Source organism: Siphateles boraxobius, unplaced genomic scaffold (genome assembly GCF_051911475.1).
Source record: "Siphateles boraxobius isolate OS27281-9 unplaced genomic scaffold, OSU_SipBor_1 7, whole genome shotgun sequence".
Lineage (NCBI taxonomy): Eukaryota > Metazoa > Chordata > Actinopteri > Cypriniformes > Leuciscidae > Siphateles > Siphateles boraxobius.
Genome location: NW_027509197.1, coordinates 3,709,882 through 3,729,438, shown reverse-complemented (window position 1 = coordinate 3,729,438; position 19,557 = coordinate 3,709,882). Strand labels below are relative to the sequence as shown.

The 19,557-nt window shown below is 36.9% G+C and overlaps 1 protein-coding gene across 2 annotated transcripts; it reads left to right on the top strand.

The window, feature by feature from the left end:
- The first annotated feature begins 6,181 nt into the window (after positions 1 to 6,181).
- nr4a2a (nuclear receptor subfamily 4, group A, member 2a) lies at positions 6,182 to 11,005 on the top strand. 2 transcript variants are annotated; one of them, XM_077216569.1, is made up of 8 exons: positions 6,182 to 6,320; positions 6,815 to 6,928; positions 7,041 to 7,928; positions 8,225 to 8,354; positions 8,573 to 8,736; positions 9,086 to 9,288; positions 9,418 to 9,596; positions 9,697 to 11,005. In XM_077216569.1, the coding sequence occupies exons 3-8, from the start codon at positions 7,062 to 7,064 to the stop codon at positions 9,951 to 9,953; spliced, it is 1,800 nt and encodes a 599-aa protein (XP_077072684.1). In that variant the 5' UTR covers positions 6,182 to 6,320; positions 6,815 to 6,928; positions 7,041 to 7,061; the 3' UTR covers positions 9,954 to 11,005. The 2 variants fall into 2 exon arrangements, with proteins under 2 accessions (XP_077072684.1, XP_077072685.1); XM_077216570.1 differs by having other exon boundaries at positions 7,060 to 7,928; positions 9,697 to 9,964.
- The last annotated feature ends 8,552 nt before the right edge of the window (positions 11,006 to 19,557 follow it).

Here is a 19,557-nt window from a genome sequence, read left to right as displayed (position 1 = left end):
TACTGTAAGTTGTCATTATTATACTTTTTTATGTAATTGCAAAATTTGTTTACTTTGTTACAAAATACTTTTTTTCTGTAACTGCATGCATTGGATTCTGTGTTCTCCATTTTTTGATGTAGAATGATCTGTAGTGTTTATAATTTTGACTGGCTGTGTGTATGATCTGAGTGCATTGTTTGATTTTGAGCACAGATAGTTTTGAGGCAATTGTTTGATTTTGCCAGAAGAGTCAGAGGTTCTGTGAATGTGGTTTGAAAATGTGGTTTTGTGCTTAAGGTTTTGAGAAAGTGAGTGAGGGTTTCAAGAAATGTGTTTTATCAATTCAGAAAAACTGTAATTTTTATAGTTGGAACTCCAAGAGTGTCAAGCTCTTCCAAGCTCTCACTTCCAAATTTCCTGTGTTTTGCTATTCTCACTGCAGAAAATGTGCAGAATAACAGTGCGTCAATACTCATGCACACTACATATGGTTATAACTGTCTTCCAAACACACAATTTATAGAATAACTGTGTTTTGTCAACTGCTTACACACATTTTCAAAACGTTGCATCTTTTTTTACTTGACACACAAATCCAATTATTGCACACACAAAATGCAAAATGCCTCACATTCCTTGCTAAATTACAGTAAGCACTGTATTAAAAATATCACAAAAATATCTCAAAAGCAAACCTTTGTCTTACATTGCAAACATTGTTGCCATAATATTTTATTTTTGGATATATCATATACACACAGTTATTCAAAACTTGAAGCTCTTCTTTCATGAGCTCCTATGTACATTTCTGTACAAGATTGAAAGCAATTGATAGAGAGATGTTAAACAAAATCATGGTAGAAAAGCAATGAGTGTTTTCACATGTGAGGTAGTGTGAGGAACTGATGAATGTGTCTGGCATTTTGATAGGTTGTGTTTAAAAAAGTGAATCAAGATACTTCCTGTAAGATTTTTGTGTTACATAGATAATTGTGTGTTCTGGTTGCTAAAAAGTTTTTTTTATGAATTTGAAAATTGAGTGAAGGCAGAGAATTAGTGTATGGATTTGCAGATTTGGTGTGTGGTTCTGGTGTTTGAGTGTCAGGTTTCAGAAATTGTGTGACAAGCAAGGATTTTGTGTGTAAGCAGTTGAAAAAAACTGTAGTAACCATAGTATCCTAAAGCAAGAACCTTATAATCAACACACCAAGGAAACTGTATGTGACAGAATCAGAGAGGGTCAGCCCCGAACCACAAATATCATACTCCACTGTGCGTTACGTAACAGAGCGCTGCTTCTCGTGGGACGCTGGGCATTATCACCTGCTCCAACACATGCACACCAACTAGCCATTCATTTCACTGTCACATGACTTCAGGGGACTCTATGCATTTATAAATGTGTTCATTACTATGCAAGTCTTCATATTCTAAATGATGGATTCAGCAAAACACAAATCATGCATTTTCTGCAGAAGGACAGGGAGAGAAAAAAGTGACAGCAGAAAAAAATAAAGAATGATCAATCACATGCTAATTTATTTACTTCCCCCACTCCTAACGAGTGACCAGCATGATTAATCACAAATATGCACGCCACATGCATATGACATTGTTTAGTGAAATACAGTGTGATTTCAGTGCTCTCCATAATCCTGTGTTTGACAAACACATGGTTGCAATTTTCTTTAAAACATAGTATTACTGTAAAGGTGTAAACATTCTGCATTTTACTATTTAGACCTGCATACACGATTGTATCATAATCTACACAAATGTTGGACAGATCAGCTTCTCACCCATTATTTAGAAGACTTCAGATAAATAAAAAAAGAGTGGAATTGTATATTTGTAACTCATAACTCACATTCAGGAAAAGCAAATGAAGCCAACTTGAATCATATTGTCACCACCTTCAACACCATGTGCCACCTCATTGGAATATATATAACAAAAAGTTATACTTTTTTATTTTAAAATAAAATAACAAAAATACATATTTATTATATCAATCCTTTCAATTGGAAAGCAAATTTTAGAAAGACCCCAAGTAATTTCACAACTTCTTCAGAAGATATCTTAAAATATTTTTAATGAAATGCTTCTTATCAAGGTCAAATCATTCGAAATTTGCTGCCATATTAATTCTAGAGATCTATATTTCTATACATAGAGCTCTTAATGGGCAGGTTGATAAAATAAACACAATAGAAGCAAATCTGTAAACTGGCTGTTTAAAAAAACTGAAAAAAGTCAATGTAGAAAAAATAACATTTATTGGCTCTCGTGAGACTCATGAGTGTTTTATGATGAAAGAGAAACTAAACTGTTATAATTAGCAGAACATATGAACATATTTGCTAAAATGACTTTGCAGAAGCTGAAGGGTAATTAATTAGACTAACTGGCAGCACTTTTCATCTTCCTTCAGACTGACAGTGATTTTTTTTTTCTACTGAAGCACAATTTAACAATTGATTGTGGCATAAGAGCCCACCTGCAGCTTGAGAATTCATTTTCACACAAGAAGGAGAGAGAGAAAAAAATACTCAACAAGGATATATTGCCCCATGGCATGAATATGCAAGAACTCACAATATGCCGGCAGAGTCATTACTAATGTTACTGCCAATTACAAGGCATGTCATGACACTGATTCATGAATATTCAACACTGACAGATCTTCATGCTCGCCGCAGTGATGCATCTCGTTTTACAGCTTCACTGAGGTAGAAGAGAAGGGACCTTCATCACAGCACAGAGGAGTCATCCTGCAATACAAGCTGTTTCATTAGGGTTAAATTGTTAAATGTGTGTTATATAAAAGTGCATGAAAATGATGGAGTGCTCCCTTGTTCCATAGAACTCACATTAAAGCATATTAAGTAGACATTTAGTCCTGAAAAGAAGGAATCTTAAATTGGAAAAAAGACATAGACCAGTGCCTTGGGCAAAAGAGGTGCTTTAAGACTGCAAGAGGTATGGATTTTTTATATTTTTTTAGATGAATCTACTGGGGAATTGAATCATGCAAACAACAACGTCTGACCTTTTTGATCCTGCATTAAAATGGGAGAGATTTCATAATTTCTAAATCAAGCTCAATCACATCAGGCGTGGAGTGATGTTTTTAAATCATAAAGTCATCTGTTGGCCAATGTCACCAGATTAATGCTGCTTATCTCATATAGGGAGAGAGCTGGACACATATGATCCCTATTTAAATAGGCTCTTTGTTCCTTTTGAGGAGACAATATCTAGGGTGGACAGTGAGTCCACTCTCCTTGATAATAGCATGTTAGTATGTCACATTGGTTACTCAATTTCAAAAGTATGTTAAAAAGACATTTCCAATTAAAGTAGAGTTTGCTTGCATCATTACTTAGCAGATCAGAATCTGCAGGAACATGAATTTGTTAATGGCCTTAAATGTATTATACCCCAATGTTCAGGCCAACAGACTACACACTATCACACTGACTATTCTAGTTTTAAACTGAGATGCTGATAACCAAGTTATACTGTAATCTCAAAAAATACTAATTCATAATAAAATGTTTAGGATTAAATCCTGTTTTTTATCCATCAAGATCAGTAATCAGGGGATGTTGTCTATTTCAAGTAATATGGCTGCAAAACTCTACACATTCATCAATGTGATGAATTCATCAAAATTAAGTAACCCTTAAATTTTTAAATGACAATGACACTGGCACAGCTTTGATGTTCTGCCTTGACTCTAGACGTTCTAACACGAGCAACATAAATACACATTCAACTCAAACATTTGTAGCGCTGTCCATGGTACTTCACCTGTTTCAGTTTGCAGGTTAGTATGCTGAATGGAAAGCTCCTGTCAAACACAGTACTCCCTGAACATCTATTCATCAGGATTGCTTTATTATGCCTTTTTTTTCTCTGTTTTTTAGTTTTTTAGTTGTTAAAGAATAGTAAATATCATGTTGGCTGTTAATGATCTAAGTCAGGATAGATCTATGTAAATCCTCCCACTGTATATCATTTGTTATTATTATATCTTTATATATTTTCATTCCCCTCTGAAATGCAGCACACACACAAGCACACCCATGTTGGGTTTTCATATTTTCTTGAGACATTCCATTGACATAATATACTGTACAAACAGTATATTCTATCCCCTAACTACAGCCATCACATAATGCTTTCCTTATTTAAAAACAATAAAACACAACATCATTTAGTGGGATGTATAAGCTGTTTTGCTCCTGGGGACCAAAAATGTCCCCACAAGGCTAACAATTAGTATTACTATCCTTGTGGGGACATTTGGTCCTCATAACACCAGGACCTCACACACACACACACACACACACACACACACACACACACACACACACACACACACACACACACACACACACACACACACACACACACACACACACACACACACACACACACACACACACACACACACACACACACATTCTTCAGCATTTCATAATTGGGAAATAACTTCAGTCCAATTTGATTGCTCTTAATTTGCTGCCTCTTCTTCCCCATGAGCAGTGATTAAACTATGCATATATATAAGGCAGTTAGTAATTAAATGAGCCAATGGACAATTATTGCTTAATTGTATGTAATTTCCCTTCATTAAAAAGGTAAATGAAAGCAGACCATATTGTGGATATAAAACATTAGATATAGCAATAAACCCAATCAGGTGTTGAGCACATGGCTGGTCGCTTTACCTATGTGGAACATGTCTGCCAGTTTTGGACATCATTTTTAAATGAGACATCATGGACTCATGGGGCAGTTCTGTCCCCACAAATCAGTCTTGAATGGCAGAGCAGTGTCTGTGGCTCATTGACAATTTATTCAACATAAGGCTAGAATACATTGGTCATCGCTGTATTTGCATGCATTTGTAACACAGTACTGTATAAAACATAATCCAAAATGATTGTCTAGTGGGTGGTGAACAACAGTGTCCTCTAGAGGAGACTACCACCTCCATTTGGAGAACACCACAGTGGTTTAGCACAGCTACAAACATCATACAGACAGAATACAATCAGTTTTGTAAGAGGTATTAAGAAAACCTCACAGGCCTTAATTTTCTATCTTTTGTCATAGAAAAGGAACTGAGCAGAGGGTTTTACATATTGTGGTTTTAACTATAAGCCAAGAAAAGTCCACTGTGGTAGAGAGAAGCAATGATTAGAAGGTTTGTTGAAAGAGGCTTTTCACATGATGCTGAGTGAGTCCTGTCTCAAATAACAGTAACACCCACCCAGTCAATTACAACAGGACAAAGACTGTTTGAGGGGAAGCAACCTATTTTTCTAGACTGCAGCATGGGCTGTGTCAAAGCCGTTGTATTCTGCATCACATTTCTTAATTTTCAACACATTTATAAAAATATGTATTTATAACAATATATAACAATAATTAAAATAAATTGAAACAACCATATTAATCCCTCTGCTAATTAACCATTCTCTATTGCCTGCCTGGAAAACTTGTAAAAAAAAGATGCAAAGATGTAAAGATTCTGTATATTGACCTATGTTTTAAAAGGGAAGCTCTTGTTTAGTAAAAGCTGGGCTGTGTTGAGTTTAGTCAACAACATAGCCAACAGGGCCTACTCAAAGCCATATTTGTTGAGATGTAGTTCTATCAATTTATTTACTATTTAATTTCTACTTCTGTTTCACCTAGTATTGACCAATGGCTCTAGGATATTGTTCCCATATTATTTGTTGTTTAAACTAATATTAACAGCATTTACCAAACAATCTTTTAAAACAACAACAACAACAACAACAACAACAACAACAACAACAACAACAACAACAACATAGCTTTATGTCCAATATATGTTTAAAAGAATGAGAACAAATAAATACTTTAGGTATCATTCATATTGTTATCTTTATTCACAGTGTTTTATGTGAAACGACTTTTAATAATTGTAATTTCTTAGCGTTTATCAAAGTATACCGTGCATACTGAAATATGCATCACAAAACCGGTCAATTGTTGTTCGATCATGAGTATACAATACAGCAGATCTCAGTGGAATCACAGGCATATACCGGCTGTCAGTCAGTCCTGAGATTGGCAGAAGAGTCTCGCCGCTGATTGGTGCTACTCACATATGACGCAGATGACGTACTGAACTCAAGCACGTGGGTCTCACATAAACAAAGACACATTGGCAGACAGAGCTCTACATGCCAGTGTTGAGCTCCGAGCTGTGCGGACAACACGCTGTACTGGACATTTACACACATATTCTGCATCACAAGCATATGGATACAATATAGTTTTGCTGATGGTCTACTAAGGTAGGCTATGTCATTGCCTTTATTTGTATTTTTGTGCAAATATGCAGTTTAAAGTAAGCATAGCAAAATTGTCCTATGATATCTTTGCTTTAAACAGTCTGTGATTTGTGTTTGTTGGTTACTGCTGGTTTTATGCAAACTATTTTGTTGTTTTTCTTATAGCTGCGATGTGAAATCAGTTTTTATTCAGTCCTTGTCTGAGACCAGAGACCAGCGCACGCTTATGTGAAACTGTGAAATTTAAGTGAAATTGTGTTTCTTCAGACATGCAATTATTAAAATGCATTAAACTCGATAGTAAAAACAAATAAACAAACCCGTTGCGCTAAACCTTAAACTTTCGATCCATCACGCAAATGCACATGTTCTGATACGGCGCAAGAAAGTGTGTTTCAAATTTCTAAGTTTCAGTGAGCTCTAGCATTTTGTATAGTTACTACATGGAACGACTAAAATGTGATGCAAAATCAAGTGAAAGTTGTGTGTTTTATCAGAGGGAGAATCCAGAGCCGACTCGTTTGTCTTGAACCCCTGTATTAGCCTACATTTCATCTGTTATTATCATCACCTTCACCAAGAGCTGCAGTGGAACAGTCCCACGACCGAAGGTACGTTTCATTTAAAAGTTATTTTGCAAAGTTGCATGTAAGCTGAAAACACTGCTTTCGATGGGCATGCGGCTTTTATTCTCAGGCTGTCTTTCTGTTTTGTATTGATTAGGCTCCTGTTTTGTTCGCAGCCATGCCCTGCGTCCAGGCTCAGTATGGCTCATCCCCGCAGGGCGCCAGTCCTGCATCTCAGAGCTACAGTTACCACACCAGCGGTGAATACAGCTGCGATTTCCTCACACCAGAGTTTGTGAAGTTCAGCATGGACTTAACCAATACCGAGATCACCGCTGCCACCACCTCTCTGCCCAGCTTCAGCACCTTCATGGACAACTACAACACCAGTTATGACGTGAAGCCGCCCTGTCTTTACCAGGTGCCCCATTCTGGAGAACAGTCCTCTATCAAGGTGGAGGAAGTCCAGATGCACACATACCATCAGCAGAGCCATTTGGGCCCGCAGTCAGAGGAGATGATGGCCCACTCCGGGCCAATGTACTTCAAACCGTCCTCACCTCACGCTCCGGGAACGGCGAACTTCCAGGTTCAGCCCAATCACATGTGGGAGGACCCGGGCTCCTTGCACTCTTTTCATCAGAACTATATGACCTCACACATGATAGATCAGCGCAAGAACCCCGTGTCCAGGCTCTCCCTCTTCTCCTTCAAGCAGTCTCCACCAGGGACACCTGTTTCAAGCTGTCAGATGCGCTTTGACGGGCCTCTCCATGTGTCCATGGGGCACGACGGTCCCGGAACGCACCGAGCCCTGGACAGCCAGAGTTTCGCAGTGCCCAGTGCTATCAGGAAACAGGCGGGCATCGCTTTCACACATTCCCTGCAGCTAAGTCACGGCCATCAGCTGATGGACAGTCAGGTGCCGTCACCTCCGTCTAGAGGATCACCGTCCACCGAGGGTTTGTGTGCGGTGTGTGGGGACAACGCGGCGTGTCAGCATTATGGAGTCCGAACGTGTGAAGGGTGCAAAGGCTTCTTCAAGGTAATTTTTCTATTATTATTTTTATGATTATTATTGATAATAATAATAATAATAATTTGTGGTTTGGTCGCCACTCATATCGGTTTGTTTCTAATAACATGAGTAAAATGAGACATGATCTGACATTTCAGGAACTGAAGCATATTGGCGTTTAAATTTTTTTTTATTTTTCTCCTCGCATATCTGATCAAAGATCATTTACACCTAAAATAATATCAATGTTTGTTTCTTAAATTGTCAAAAGTTGATCTGAATTTTATGTAATTTAAACGAAATCTTATTGCCCACTTTTTTAGCGTACAGTACAGAAGAACGCCAAATATGTGTGTTTAGCAAATAAAAACTGTCCTGTGGATAAGCGCCGGAGAAACAGATGTCAGTATTGCCGATTTCAGAAGTGCCTGGTGGTCGGGATGGTAAAAGAAGGTAAATCACTAAAATACTTGTCTACACTTCTCAAACGTGCGGCGGGGATATGCATCTTAATCGCTGTTCATTAGAATGTTTCCCTCACTTGGAAACTAGAGTAGTGTGCATCTGCAATTATAGGCTAGTTCTCCCTGATTTAATGATTTAATTGTAAATACATTTTACAACAAGCATAACAGCTCCTTGATAGTAACAGTCTTGTGGTGTTTTGACAGTTGTCCGGACCGCCAGCTTAAAGGGTCGGCGAGGCCGTTTACCCTCCAAACCCAAAAGTCCGCAGGAGTCTTCGCCCCCCTCTCCGCCCGTCAGTCTGATCAGCGCCCTGGTCAGGGCTCATGTGGACTCCAACCCTTCTATGAGCAGCCTCGACTACACCAGAGTGAGTTATATTACATTCATCTTTAATTTTACCCATCAATTTAGACTTTAAGAGAAGAAAGTCAAAATATGACTCGCGTATGACTGTTGATGCGCACCTTGCGCGAAACTGACAGAGCCAATATTAGGAATTTAATATCATACAGTGTTTCATTATAAACTTTCAACACTTTAAGGGTGGCATATTTTACTGTCTAAATTGCTTTTGCAAGAAAGAAGCCAGTGAAATACAGACACAAGTTAAATTAAAGAGGGGGAAAAACTCTCCCCCTTTTAGAAATGGGCTTTGCAATTTCACGGGTTATATATTTTAAGGGAGCTCATTAAGTCATGTTTAAATTAAATTCCAGTTCCAAGCCAACCCGGACTACCAACTGAGCGGAGATGACACACAGCACATTCAGCAGTTCTACGACCTCCTCACCGGATCCATGGAGATCATCCGCGGATGGGCAGAAAAGATTCCCGGGTTCACCGACCTTCCGAAACCGGATCAGGACTTGCTGTTCGAGTCCGCCTTCCTGGAGCTGTTCGTGCTGCGCCTGGCGTACAGGTACCGAGGCTTTTGGAGAAATGGATTTGCTGCTTCAAATTTTATTGGCTCTGCAATAATTAGGAACCCCCGCTTAAATCCCCGTTTAATGCGCGCAGTAATTAATGGGCGCTTTGTCATTAATTTCAGGTCCAACCCGATGGAAGGCAAACTCATCTTCTGTAACGGGGTGGTGTTGCACAGACTGCAATGCGTGCGTGGATTTGGGGAGTGGATTGACTCTATAGTGGAGTTCTCGTCTAATCTTCAGAACATGAATTTAGACATGTCTGCTTTCTCATGCATCGCCGCCTTAGCTATGGTCACAGGTAAGATCCGTTTTATTTTACTGTTCAGAGAATTGTTACTGTTTTGTATGTTATGTTCTAATAGGCTAGAATAATAATACACACTATTATTATTTTGCAGAGAGACACGGACTTAAAGAACCCAAGAGAGTTGAGGACCTTCAAAACAAGATAGTAAACTGTCTGAAAGATCAAGTCACCTTCAATGGATGCGGCTTGAATCGTCCGAACTATTTGTCCAAACTGTTGGGGAAACTACCAGAACTGCGCACACTGTGCACACAGGGTCTGCAGCGCATCTTCTACCTAAAACTAGAAGATCTGGTCCCACCGCCAGCAATAATCGACAAACTGTTTCTTGACACTCTGCCATTTTAAACCGAGAGAGAGAGAGAAAGAGAGAGAGAGAGAGAGAGAGAGAGAGAAGGGGAAAACTATTTCAAACAACCTCAGAGAACTTCCACAGACTCCCTTAAAAAACTGAAAGTCTGATTTTTCAAACCATGCCAACCATCGCCAAATGAAAAAGGATCCAACAATTTAAAGGCTGGAAAACTCCATGCGAAAAAAATAAAATTATAATCATACATTTCGCCATCGGCAAGCGATTTTTTTATCCCACCCACTATCTGCCTCTGAGTATCTCAGAACAGATACAAATGAAAAAAAGAAGAAAAAAAAAGTAATACTAATATGACAAATTATAATAAAAGACAGATTATCCAATAGTTTGCCTGATTTTGAACAATGACAAATATCTCGCCACTAATCATTGTTAACTGCAAACGTCTGTATTATTGGAAAAATCAGAGTAGTAGAGTGGAGTGTATCATACGCCATTTCTATATACATATTCAATAGATTTATGTGATTTATATGATGTGTATAAAGCTTGTACAGAGACAGTTTTTTTCTTTCTTTTATAACTTGTGCCTGTGTATCTCTGTCAGGTGGAAAGGAGACGCATGTTGTAGAGGACTCTTGTCTCTATTACACACTCTATATTCCGGACACTATGTAGTCTGTTAGATTTTATAAAGATTCGTAGTACTATTGGGAAAACTTTTAAATATGACATGTGGATAAAAATACCAGTATCATCTGTACAGGTAAAAAGCGACCCATAGTGTTTGTAAAATTGTCAGACATTCCTTGTTTGTATTGTATGTATTGTTGCTGTTTAATATAAACGTTTATATATTTTTAGTTTGCTGTTAAAGCATGGTGCAGTTGAAATTATTTCAGACGCATCACCGTCGTCTTTGTTGAATGTCTCATATGTGATTTAATTTGCCATCTTTTTTTCCTGTAGGTGTGTGACAATCATCACTGCCTTTTTTCTATGTTTTAACTACATATACGAGTTCGGTTCAGTTCCGAATCCGAATCAAACTCCACGAGAAAAGAACATTTAATGTTTACAAATAAAACTTTTAAATAATTTCCAAGGAGGAGCCGTGTTTCTTAATCACATTTCAAACTGAAGAGGAAATTCATTGTACCTAAAATAAACTTTTTGTCCTTGAAATGATCAGAAATTGCTCAAGCAAAAACCTACATTGCTCAAGAAAAAACAAAACAAAAAACAACCAAAAAAAAAATATTATTACATATATTTTTTTACATTTCCCTCACGTGAAATGTTACGCTTTCTTTTTTATTTTCATAAAATAGTAAGCGTAATATATCGACTGAATATGGCATTTAAACCGCAGATGGCAAATAATAATTTCGCGGGGGGAAATAACCATTTTTTGATACATCCATTTTATCGGGTTTTTTTCTCTCTCATCAGAATACGATTCGACAGAGTAAAAATAAATAAATAAATAAATAATAATAATAATAATAAACGTATTCACTTCTCAGTAAATACGGAAGCTTTTTGAAAGTTTACCCCACAATAAAAACATATAAAAAAAATAAAAATAAATAAAGCATTACGCACCGTGTGGACATTTATTTCCATTTATTCTAAAGAGTTTTGTGCTCTAAATAAGATCGGAACATAAATATATTATATAGGAGTATTCTTCATTCAAATGCATAAAATTGTTTTCGCAAACAGATTTAGTTGTTTTTGCTGTTGAACGTGAGATAGGCCTACAGGTGTCTTAAAAAACTATTATTTATGTTACAGTAGGTTAGCAAAATGACACAGATGTATGAAAAAGTAATATAAATATTGCAGCTAAATTATGTAGGCTATTTTTAAAAGCAACGAAATGAAATTCCGACAGTTTTACTGAGCTAATTAGAGCAATTATAACAGCTTTTATGCGGTTGCATGCATTCAGTATTTATATTTTTTTACTCTGATTTTTATTTTTAAAAAGGATACGGAATTGGAGGCAGGTCTTCCATAGGTAATTAAATGTTGTAGAAAAAATAAGTAAGGTAATCCCATAGCACATTAAAAAAATAGTCTAAATACATGTAGGCCTATCTTAAAATAACGTAGCCAATTATAAACATGAATGCGTAATAAATTATTTATATATTTTTTTTTGTTTACAGTTATTAATCAGACAGTTATATTATTCCGTATTATTATTCCGGGAGATTGCTCCATGTTTGGTTTTAAAGTTTCAGATTGTGTCAAGGAACATTAAAGTTAAATAAATAAATAAATGCTAAATAATATAAATTTTACTCTTTATATTAGGATATACTTCGTAATGATATTTTTTCTTCTTTTTGTTAAACTCTCGTTAGCTGCTCTTCTGCAGCATTCCAGAGTGGTATGCCACACAAGAGCACAATGAGCTTTATTTAGGCAGGTATCATTCTCTAAATTATTTAAAGCAGTGCGGATTTGGAGAATGCAAGCGTGCGTATAATTGTTTGACATGACTGGTGTGTGCGCGTTGTGTGCGGACTTGTGTGTCTAAAACCAGAAATAAACACGCATAAACGATTTTAAGGTTCTATAATCTGCCGGCTTGATCATCTGAACACTGACGTTAACACCAAGTTCACAAAGAGTAGGCATTTATTTTGCCATTTCAAACTCCTGCAGGATATTTGCAGCACAATAGAAAAACCACATAATCACAAATTAGATGTAATGATTTTATATTTCAAAATGTGTGTATAAACTAAAAAGTCCTTATCTTGGAGACTTACACTTAATTTGTTGCAAGCAGGTGCAGTGTGATATACTGTAGAAATAAACTTGACACAGGGACTCTAAAAACATTACTGTAACCCAGGAAAGCATGACAATATTTAGCCCATAAATCAATGAAAAATATAAACCTAGCACACAAGCTTATGTGAACATCTGCATTTTGCTTTGTCCGGTGGGACTTTCCTAGGGCTTTGGATGGGAGATGATAGATTTTGGGGAAATATTTTACATCTAACCTGAAATCAGAGCTAAAACAGACCTGCTGTAGCATGTTTGTCATAACTGTCTCAGGTAAGTATATTTGGTTATATACATATTTGTGTGTGTGTGTGTGTGTGTGTGTGTGTGAGTATATATATATATATATATATATATATATATATATATATATATATATATATATATATATATATATATCCACGTTCTTCATGCACACTTTCATTGTTCATTACTGAAAAGTGAAGAGTTCTTTACTGAATTCTGTCATTCACCATTCATGTCCGTGTAGCTCAGAGAGGACATGAAGGTGCCTCTGGGCAACGTCTGGGAAAGCTTACAATCGCACAATATCTCTCTCTCTCTCTCTCTCTCTCTCTCTCTCTCTCTCTCTCTCTCTCTCTCTCTCTGCTTTCCTTTCTCCCTCATTCTCCTTCTCTCATCAGCCATGGTGTGGCTGATCTTTTCCCAAAGTTCTCACAAGGCAAAGAATTGTCTGAATAATTAGATCTTCACAGCAAAAAGACTAATTCCAAGTCAAATTAAGATTACACTCAAAAGCAGTTTGCTGACATTTAGCAGATCAGTTAGAGGGACGCTCTGCAGTGTCACAAGCTTGTACCGTGTTGACTGAAGTAATCATTTAGGTTGGCAAGGGCCTAATCTCTGCACAAAGAAAAAAAAGCAGTGTGTGACTGAGAGACATGCTCACCTTACACATGTCGAGGTATTTTCAGGCAGCTCTAGTGCTTTCACTACAATCCTGCGTGTTTAAATAGAGACGAATCACAGAGCATTTCACTGCTCCTTTATCTGTTCTGACAGAGGGGACGAATATGGCGGCGGTCTCCTATATGCTTTTGGTCTGTCACTCTGCTCTCTGGATTCTGCTTAGCACTGCAGATAATGCAAACGCAGAAGGAAGGATGGAAATAACACGCTCCGTCTGCACACGGATAGCTCAGAGGCCGCAGGCACTTTGTCGTAAGTGCAAGAGCTGGAAACCTAAGAGGAGCGAAATTATAAAGTAGTGCTCCATTCGGACAGATCCGGACAGTGTTTTACTGATGGGATAGATGCCCTAAAAGACAGTCATTAAGCAGTGCAGGACGCGTTCTACCTTCTTCATAGATGATTTCAGTAACACATAGAAACCTCAGAGTAACAAGGTCAGCCAGATGTAGCTGAAGAACTGAACTGAATGAAAAGCAGCTCTCTTCCCATCAGGGACGCAGCAACTTTGGTCAATTCTGTCGGGTTTACATTTGCACTGCAGTCTTTGCGAAAAATCACACTTTGAATATTGGTCTCCATATGCAGTAGCAGGCAATGGCATCCGTGACATGGGCTCGCAAACATTGTGCAGAGCTAAAGCAGATATTGTGTTGGTAGAGCGCTATGCTGGGTTTAAGACAGATGCTTATGCATGGCCTTTAATGCAGTCCCTCCAGATCACGTGTGTGTCAATACAAATCTAAAAACAACTAACCGACATCTTCACTCTGTATTTCATTTCAACATGTATTTATGACTGGCATAATGAAATACTACATATTTCTGTCCAACGATCTGACTGAGAAGAGAAGAGAAACAGCACTCTCTGATGAGGAATGCTTTATTTGGAAATACATGCAAACATTTAAATATTAAACGATGAGTCTTTTTGGTTTACTCACTCTCAGTTTTTCAGAAACAGCTTTCATCTCTGCCCTCTGTAACCTCTGGTCAGACAGGTGTCTCAGAGCAGTTTTTGACACTTCTTCATTGTTTTACGTGAGGACATGGAGTCTCTTACATATAGGGGAGACTGGGGCTAGTTGTCACACAATTTATAACTAAGGTTTCAAATTTTAATCATCTAATTAAACTTCATTATTTTTTTGTGATTTCTGTCCAACAAACTAAAATAAAAATGTCATCTTATTTTATCGAACAAAAGTCACAACAGAACACAATAACACCACAATTAAAAAGCACGTATTAAGACATACTTAATTTATACAATGAAGCTAGAATTTATTAGAAAGTTTGTGTTCTCAGGACAAGAACATTTTCCACAGATTTCAGTTTAGAGGAAGTTATATTAATTTTGTACAATTGATTCAATGCAATGAAAAGTTATGTTGGTCAGTGTATTAGGAGGGTTTACCTTGTTTGCTGTTTTATTAATTGCTGTGTTTCATTATTTATTTATTGCAATTTATATTCTACTAAAAAGTTAAAACAGGCTGTTTAATGTCAGATAACTATTTCGACAAGTTACTCCATATTATGTAACAACATGCTCTGATAATAGGACTTGTTGTTGCAAATGGTCAATGTGTGGCAAATTAACCATCCTTTAACGAGTTCGTTTGCCCATAAAATCTTTAAGATATTAGGTTAAACTTATTTGGCTTGCTGTCCGCTGGAGAGGGGCTCGATGAAGCAGCTTCAACTCGAGCTCTGATATACCCCCCCCCCCCCCCCCCCCCCCAGTGGCTAAATGTAGGACCTGTTAATTAAAGGGCAAGGTACCTAAGATGAAGGTGGAGTTTGGGGAGGTGGAGGGATACTGGAACAGCTGATACTAGGGAGAGGTAAGCGGCTGCTTATATACTCTGTTTGTTGATTGAAAGATTGGATGGGCTCGCTCCTCCCTAACTTACGTTTAGGAACTTCATGTATAATTGTACCTTGTAAATAACAGTGGAAATGTTCAAAAGGTTGTTTAGATGTGTATTGATAAGCTTCCAACAACAAACCATGCAGTGAAATATTAACTGAGTAAAACAATAGACAATTTTCCCCAGTCTCCACTGTATTGGGATTGATTCTGTTTACTTATATATTCATATATGATGATATAACAGATGCCCATTGTGTTTGCTTGTTTTTATGCAGACTCATACACAGCTTTCACATCATTAGTCAAAACCGAAGAAAAAAAACTACAATAAAACAGAAAAAAGACACTTAAATGTTAAATTACAAATAACTTATTTTCAGAGTGATGTTTAGAATAATAAACATTTTCTATATTCTTCCCAGTATTAGTAGATTTTAGTACATTTAATAATCGTAGATTTTAGATTTTGTATGAGTTAAAACAAAAACAAACAAAAACAAAGAGAGAATGATGATTGTGAAGAAGTGACACCGTATACTGTACGTCCTGGTTCTTGCAGTCGGTGAACAGTTTATCATGATATTACAGTGTGTATCAGTAAAGTGGGTCAGAGACTTTACACAATCCATTCTACATACAGCTAGAGGTCACCACACACACACACACACACACACACACACACACACACACACACACACACACACACACACACACACACACACACAGAGAGAGAGAGAGAGAGAGAGAGAGAGAGAGAGAGAGAGAGAGAGAGAGAGAGAGAGAGAGAGAGAGAGAGAGATAGAGAGATAGAGACAGAGAGAGAGATCACTCTTTACATCATTTATATTAGTAATCAGACACAAATCCTTCACTCATGTAAGGAGAATGACCAGATGTCAACCAATGAGTGATGTCACTGCTTGTGGAATCAAAGCGCTGTCCCTCTGAGTTCTAACAGATGTTATCACACACATCAGGACCGTAAAAGACACTAATTATTTAAAGATCCACTTAAAAGTGACTGACTGCAGCTGTGGAAGACACAGTACTCATAAATATTTAGCTCAGACACAAGTTATGGGCTGACCCGCTGCTGTGCATTGATTCCTGATGAACATTGTTGAATAATTATTTGAAGTGTGGTCAGCAACACTACCCTGCATATGTAAATAATGCAAATCTAGATAAAGTGGAAATGAAGAGGAAGTAAAAATGGTTACACTTTATTTTAAGGTGTCAAGTACTGGGTAATATTAATTAATAACGCGTACTTACTCATTAGGGTTTGGTTAAAGGTTAGTTGCATGTAATTACACATAATTTACTGCTATTACTATGGTAAGTATATGTAACATATGTAACAAGGACACTGTAAAATAAAGTATTACCATAAAAATCAACAAAATATCAATATTAAAAAAAAATATTGTTTTAAACAATTTTCTAAAGCATGTGTGTGTGTGTGTGTGTGTGTGTGTGTGTGTGTGTGTGTGTGTGTGTGTGTGTGTGTGTGTGTGTGTGTGTGTGTGTGTGTGTGTGTGTGTGTGTGTGAATTCAGGGTGATTTTGACACTTTTTGCCATCGAGATGACATGGAAAAGTGTCATAATCAACCTGAATTCAGGTTAATAATTACAGAAATTAATCAAAGCTGCAATTACATGCAGTTATTTTTGGAAATACTGATTGGGACACTTTTTCCAAGTCATCTCAATATATATATATATATATATATATATATATATATATATATATATATACACACACACACACACACATATATAAAATAAAATAATAAATAATGATAATAAAAGTGATCTTGTTTGATGAACAGATTATTTAATATAATATTTGTTTGTTTCATTTTGTTTTGCACAATGTCAAAATTCAAATGTGTTATTGTTATTGTGCGCATCTATCTCCAGGAGCAGTTGCAGGTTCAGTGGATATCAGTATTTTGACCTTTTCAGCTTTCTGTAGCCGCTGCACACTGGAAGCTGATGACAGATCTATGTCACTGAAATTACCAGGCATGCAAAGTGGTAAAAGCAAGTTGATAAAAAGCAATCAGGACTTGGTGCCTCCAAAGCTAGTAAAAAACATGAAAAATAAAAAGATAATTATGAACGGAGCACTTGTGCTGGTGCAGAAAAAGCTGGTCTGCTGTATTTAATGCAGACTGTGTCTGCTGTGGATATGGGTTTGCATGTTAAACAGATCCACGGCCAATGCAGCTTTTATTGAAGTATTGAACAGGGTCATTATGTCTTCTGATCTGATTGATAAACTAAGGTAATAATTTCCGTCTCAGTAACATGCGGAAGCAGTTAATGTTTCCCAGGGCAGGCATGTTTCCGATTCAGCTGCTTTTAATGAACCTTCCCTTACTGGTCAGTGGAGTAGAAAAAAAAACATTCATTCATGTCTTATGGGAAAATAGACAGGGAGAGATTAAGTTTAGCAAATGGAACAACAGACGGCAGATGACCGGGAGAATTGTGATTTTGTGTGTGTGTGTAAATAATTGCTTTAATATGTATGACTAATCAGAATAATTATGTTGAATAACAGAGCTTTAAAAAATTGATGACCAAACACAGGGTCTGAAGCCGACACAGAAACACAAATTATTGGCATATTTCGATGACTAAACGTTTTTAATTTAGAGTGCATGTTGTGCATGTGCATCTGATGTCATGATGTAAAATGTCAAAGTGATGGGCAACATTCCCCCTGTCAGCATGTACTTACACTGAACCTGCAACACCATCTTAAAAACCACTGTCTCTCTTAATCTCGCTCCATCTGCATCTCACTCTCTCTCTATAAGACAAACCCATGCAAGAGTAACGTGTTCGTGCTTGGTAAATTGCACAGGCTTTTGTCCTGAAGGAATAAAGATGTAAAACTGCGCACGCCTCATTTCTGACATTTGGCATTTGTAAATACTACATTTTATTCTGAAAATAATATAATAAAACACCAAATGCATTTTTGTTTTTATGTTTTCGGGGAGAGTATTGTTATGTAAAGATTTGAAACCACAGAGTATGACTTTTCGAATGAATAGATGATGAAAACACTTACTTTGTGTCAATACATCCGTTTGTCTAAACACATAAGTTATTATCTTTTCTGTATTTCCTCACACACTCCTCACACACATGAGCACACACACACACACACACAAACACACACACACACACACACACACACACACACACACACACACACACACACACACACACACACACACACACACACACACACACACACACACACACACACACACACACACACACACACACACATATAGGCCTTATTGACCTGAGGATTCATCATCACTTTTTAATTTTCCTTGCCAACATGTTTACAAAGAAAATTTAAGGTGATGATGTTAACATTGTTATAAAGATTTTGTACACTAAAAAATAGTTTGTTCATTTAACTCAATTTAAGATTAGATTTGTACAACACGACTAAAACAAATTACAGTTTTTTACAGTCGCTAGGACACATTTCTCAATACTTAGGTCACTTTTTCAAAACTCTTCACACAGTGAGCACAACAGAAGTATATGTGGGCTAAACTGTGGATCATTTATCATTGCTTTGGCACAAAATGCATTCAATGACTACATCTTTCAAATTACATTAATTATTTTCTCACTTCGACACAACAACCACCAAAACTCTGTGTACTTACAGGCCAATTTGCACATGCTGACATACTGTTTTCAAAACTGTTAAACTTATGTTCAAAACAATAACATAATACAAAACTGAATATGACAGCTTTTTACTACATTTCTACAGTAATATTGTAATGAAATATATTTCAAATCTAAAAATGAAATGCTATAAAAACAATTGGACCAACCACAGCTGATTCCTATTGTATCTGTATCGGTGAATGGTGTGTACAAATTCTTGTATTTTGTAATTAGTCTGTGCAAAAAAAAAAAAAAAGACATAAAATATATTGAAGCATACTGCATCTTGTCTGATTCATTCCAGTAAAATATATTG